This window comes from Castanea sativa, chromosome 1 (genome assembly GCF_040712315.1).
Source record: "Castanea sativa cultivar Marrone di Chiusa Pesio chromosome 1, ASM4071231v1".
Taxonomy (NCBI): Eukaryota; Viridiplantae; Streptophyta; class Magnoliopsida; order Fagales; family Fagaceae; genus Castanea; species Castanea sativa.
Genome location: NC_134013.1, coordinates 60,759,136 through 60,765,128, shown reverse-complemented (window position 1 = coordinate 60,765,128; position 5,993 = coordinate 60,759,136). Strand labels below are relative to the sequence as shown.

Here is a 5,993-nt window from a genome sequence, read left to right as displayed (position 1 = left end):
TTTAGTAATTTGCTTGAAAAGTTGACTGAAAGTTTTAAATTCTCGAAGCTTTATGAACGGTATTATTTTTAGGAAGTTAGAGAAGTTTAAGTTTGGGGGGGAATGTGCTGTAATAGCCTTCCAGGCTAAGTAAGAATTTACTCAATAATGGTAGGTACACTAAATGAGTTAAAAAAGTGTGTAGTGGTCAATAATTATTATTCAAAGATGCAGCCTACCTTTAAGACTTGTTTGGAGCCTCGTGTCTTGAACACAGCACGATTAAGCAAAACAAAACTCCCATTCTACCTATAGTTACTGATAGAATTCCAAAAACTGGCTGATTGCTGTGGTGCCCCCAGAGTCAGATGCGATTATGCAAAAGCTAAAAAGCATGCGGCTATTTTTGTCACTATACCAAACGAAGTTGATTCCCAAATTTTGCAATAGCAATTGTCCTTGATGCTTGCTAGTTGGGTCCTCATAATTGTCACATTATCTTATCCCATAGTTAGTGGGAAAAATATCCTTAGTCAATCATTTATATCTACTAATTTACATGAATGTTTACAATCAATGAAAAATGTAAATATTAACATCTAAAACATGAAAAAAAAAAAAATTGACGTGACGGCCTAGTTAATTTCCTTCGAAGGGTCAATAGTAATTAGTAGATATAATCAATCATTTACATCTACTAATTTACATGAATGTTTACAATCAACATCTAAAACATGAAAAAAATAATGGATGTGAAGGCCTAATTAATTTCCTTCAAAGGGTCAATAATAATGCCTGGATTTCTCCTCCTCGCTAAGGAATGCCCTACTAGTCTCTATCACCTCTTTTCCTGGTATTTGTAACCTAAAAAAAGAAGGGTTCGAATCCACCTAACCATAAAGAAGCCAATGGAATAGGGACAGCTGTCCATTACTTTATTAACTTTTTTTTTGGCTTTCACTTCTCTTTTTCTTTTCTTAGCTCCCACTCTTTCCTTATTATACTTACACTTGCTCTCTCTCTGAGTGTCTCCTAGGAAAATGACACAAATATCTTAAAGAGTAAAGGCATACAATCATACATTGCTAATGCTATATAAGCAACTGCACCCACCTCTCAGTCTTTCATGCCAATTCCACTTCTTTTGCTTTTGCTTGTGCAACGTACAAATTCAGTACCACAATCTCTCTCTCTCTTTCTCTCTTATCTTTACAATAATATATCCTTCTCTATTGTGTCTCAGATATTTATTTATTTTTGTTTCTGGATCGAGCTTAGCCTTGTAGTACTTCTCCCAGTCCAAAGATAGTAAGCCAAAGATGAAGAACAAAGCATCTACAATATTGAAGCAGATAATAGCCACATTGAGCTCCATGGCCAAGGCTAAAACCCTTGCTCTCAAGAACAAAACAAGGGCCATCAAGACTCGCCTAATTATATTCTCCTTGCTTAAGAACAAGAAGATCTTCATGAGCTCCCTCTCTCACAGTATTCACCAGAAGAAGAGCTACATCTCTCACAAGCTCAACGCTTTGCTTAGCCATCATCATCATCATGACAAGAACTCCAACGATTTTGAAGACGATTTGGTAGACCAAGACAACGCCATAGTACAGTACAAAGACAACCTTGATGCCATGGCTCACAAGTACCTCCCCGACCCAACTCACACAGAAGAGGCAGATGTACAGAACAATGACAAGTGCCCCAACCTGACTCACTCGCTGTTTGATTCAAAGGATTTGGACTTCGAAGATCCAGGAGGGTCAGTGATAGACTTGGTGAAGAACTCAAAGGAAGAAGCAGGGGAAGAATTCATGTTGGAAAACGAGATAGACCGCGTGGCAGACCTTTTCATAAAGAGATTCCATAAACAAATGATGATGCAGAAGCAGCTTTCCTTGAAGAGGCACCAGGAGAGGCTGGAGAAGAGTGCCTAGCTTATATTCTTGCTTCTACATATAAGAGCTAGAGAGCCCTGTGTTTCCGTTTGGAGAAAAGAATGAGAATAACCCAGGCGAGTCCAGGCTTATCTCTGCAGATTTCAATGATCTCCAAAGTTTGGGATGGATTGTTGGATGCACTTTCTATAATTGTTGTCATACATGGATAAATTCCGAAGGAGTAAGAAAAGAGGGAAATGTCTGTACACAATCTTATTTTTGATTGTGTGTACTGTGTGTGCAAATAGTGTGTAATAGATTCTCCCCACACAAAAATCTCCCTGTATTATATGTATTGTTGTACCAAAATAGGATTATCAAATTATTAAAAAGAAAAAAAAAAATCTAATTTTGAACATCCATTCACTGAAAAAAGCAAACCTTCCCCACATGTAGCACTAGTACCTTTTTCTCTAGAAAGAAGCAAACCTTGGTAACGTCACTTTCTTTTAATTTTTCATTTTTCTTTTAAATTTTAACGATTTTTTGAGTAATTGTAAACAACTACTATTTTTGAACAAAATTTATTGTAGTATATAACAAACGTAAACTACTACAAAATTTTTTATAAGAAAAAACACTTTGGTAAAACTTTAACATTTTCCTTTTAACAATTGTCGATCAAAGATTGCAAGACCGTTAGAATCATATCTCTTAAGAGCACTATTTTTATTTTATATTTTATAAAAAGAGGTGTGCCAAAGGCATTTTCGTATAGGAATATCTTAATTAATTTTAATAGGCAAAATTAGCTACAATTCTTTAAATATTGTACCTTAAATTTTCTAATTAAATTTAAGCATAAGATTGTACTAACTAATGAAACATAAACACGCTACTTATAAAAGAAAACAAGGCCACATTTTTCAAGAACAATTAAACTCAATGTAACTATATGTTTGAATTTAATTTTTTTTTTTGAGGAAAATTTTGAATTTAATTTGATAATTTAATATATTACATTTAAGAAACTGTATCTAAGTTTTACTCAATTTTATTTAAAAGATTAATTCCTATTAAGTCCAAATAATATATAGATAATTGTAGACACGCAAGCACAAGAAAATGTAATTATCTCGATAATTTAAAGAAGGATTTTAGTTTGGGATAACTTAATTAAGAAAGAGTCCATGCTCCATAGCAAGCTTAAAACCTGATTTATCTCTCAAAAAGAAGCTAAGTCACCATCGAACCTGATTTATCTTTCTACCATCTCAGCGTGATCCGTCTCCACCAATGCGCGCAACAACATCGTTGCCATCCTCACTTGCATTGCCGACCGACTATTAAGATTAGTTTACCTTATTTTTGGTTCTTTGTGTTGAATTTGATGACTTGGAGTTTCAATTAGTTGATTGGGGTTTTGATCTTGTCCAAGATAACGTGATTATTCAACTTGGTGTCAGTAAAGGAAAGAAAGCATGAGAGACAGAGAGTCGTTGGCCAAAAAAAAAAAAAAAAAAAGATAACTCAACTTTAGTTGCTTTCTCATTCTGGAGATCACGTAGTATATTAAATTTTTTAAAGGACATTACCAATTCACTAAGCCTTTATTCTGAAATTTTAGTTTTACTTTTTTGTTGGATCATTTTCAATCTAATTTTATATACTTAAATCTTAAATTATGTTAAATTTTCTATGTTGCAGATCAAAATAATAATGAAATTACTTATCAACTAACTTTACATGCAATTTGCAAATATAAATACTTTCAAAGTTTTAATGTTGAACCTAACATTAACATGTGAGTTTATATTAGTTTTTTTCTTTTAACCTTTTAAATTATTTGCTTATGTCTAATTTTTTAAAGCCATAATTTTTTAATACAAATACATTTTTGTTAACTTCCAGTAAATAAGCTTTTAGAAAGAAAGAAAAAGAAAGTTAATTTTAATGCACACTTAGTTATATGTGTTATTTAATTTTATTTGATGTTTCATGTGTAACATGCATACATTTTTTATTTTCTTCTTTTGTGGAATTATTATGCTAATAGACTATTAAAATTAATTTCTGCATTATTATAAACTCAAATAGTTTTATGTAAATGTTAAAGTTTTTTTTAAAAAATTTATAAAAAAAAAACTAATTTTTGATGAAAAAACTATGGGCTATATTCGGTTGACATGGATCCAAACTATAGAAGATAAGATAAACGTAATAAAAACAAGTGGGTACATAACACATTTCTATCAAACATTAGATTTGGATACAAAATTTAACCATTGGATTGAAAGATTGACGTAAAATGTAGGTTCTGATGAAATTTGAGGTCAATTAGATAGTCTGATTGTGAAAATAGGGTTCTACAAGGTTTCCTTGAGGGCGGGAACATGATGTGTGCATCACGTGGTATACTTAGATCAAAATTCGACTGTAATATTTGAATAATGTGGTGAGATATTGGTTTTGGGGGAGTTTAATTAAGCTTGATTGGTTGGTTGAAATGAGAAACAGATTGGTTAAAGTTTGTGAAAATTAGTCAAAGTTGGTAAAACTCGGTCAAAACTTGTTCAAACTTCATAAATAGTTCCATGATTGTTGTATTTAGTGTAAGTAGCAGTTTGACTGAGAGTGTTTTGAGTTGGTTTTTGGGCATGAGTCAATGTTTTGATTGAAATTAGGTTTTCTAAATTTTTTGTGCTTTTCTTGGTTTTGAGAAAGGGAAAACAAAATAATAAGAGTGGTTACATGCCCAAAACCATTGAAAGAGTGAATAAGAAATTGACTACTAAAATGCCCACTTGAACATGGTTTAAAGTGGTAAAATTTGTGAGTCTCACATAGGAAAAAAATTGGACATTTTATAAATTTATATACTTATGGGTGCAAGTCCACATGGACTGTTCACTGTTAAATAATTAATTATTATTATTATTATTTTTAAGCGTTTATAGGAGGTGAAAAATTAATTAAGCCAATTACAATATTTAGTGAAAAATTCTAAATCTGTGTGTAATTAAATTAATTAGATCAAATGATGCCATCTGTCATTTAATTAACATCACATTGGTGAATAAAAACTTGCCACATGTCATTTGGGCCCTCAAAATAAAGATAAATTTTTTATTCAAAATTAATGGATAGTTATCTTTATTAAAATAATAAAAATAGAGATAATATCTACAAGTAACAAATCCTAGTGGGACTCTTTGTTGATTATTATCTTTATTAAAATAAATAAAAATATAGATAATTATCAACAAGCAACAAGTCCAAGTGGAACTCTCTGACTTTGGGCCAATCATAACGCGCTACTTGTCCTTAAGGAGATCAATTTAAAGTAGAACTCATCCTCTTAAACCACCATAAGTAGAGGCACCCCCCCCCCCCCCACTCATTCTCCACCGGTTTTTAAAGACATAAAAAACTTTGGAGAAGTTCTGCCTTAAGAACACCCAAAGAACATTTGAAGAAATTCATTTAAATCCTTCTTCCATGACTCGAAGTTCCATTAGAATCAAGCTTAAAACCCTCCATAAACTTCAAAAACTCCTAAATCATTGAAACTCAATAGAACAAGCCTCTAAAGTCCTGAAGAACTTCCACAAAAACCTTCACATTCGAAGAATCTTCAAAGAACTCAAAAAGAGCTCACAGAACTTGGAAAATAACAAATCTTTAACAAGCTCAAAGCTAGAGATATGTTGTGACGATTGTTTGATCTATCTTCCAATTAGAGTGAAGAAGATCTTGTGTTCAAGCCAAGATTACAAGAAGATATAATCAGATGATTACTCTTTTATATATAATAACAGAGAATTGTACACATTATTTTATAAATAAATATTTATATCTGTGAAGCACTTTCAATTGTTTGATTTTCAAACTTGAGAATTTTATGTTTATATTGTCTGTTTACTGCTCAATACTTACTTTTTTAATGAAACAATGGGTGTGTTCATGTGACACCATTATAAATAGAGTCCATCAGTTATCATATATTGTTGTTTTAGTTTTTCATTTCATGTTCATAATCAAAGAGAGACAAAGAGATTATAGCATTTGGATTGTTATGCTTCTTCTAATAGTTGTGATTGTTGTGTCATGGGAGATAAACATTCAAGAATC

General features: G+C 31.8%; 1 protein-coding gene across 1 annotated transcript; it reads left to right on the top strand.

The window, feature by feature from the left end:
• Positions 1 to 1,086: 1,086 nt before the first annotated feature.
• LOC142608631 (uncharacterized) lies at positions 1,087 to 2,284 on the top strand. The gene has a single exon (XM_075780326.1). It carries the CDS (start codon positions 1,299 to 1,301, stop codon positions 1,917 to 1,919), a length of 621 nt encoding a protein of 206 aa, XP_075636441.1. The 5' UTR covers positions 1,087 to 1,298; the 3' UTR covers positions 1,920 to 2,284.
• Positions 2,285 to 5,993: the final 3,709 nt, after the last annotated feature.

Coding starts and splice junctions, on each gene's coding strand:
- LOC142608631 (XM_075780326.1), top strand. CDS start 1,299: ATGAAGAACAAAGCATCTACAATATTGAAGCAGATAATAGCCACATTG.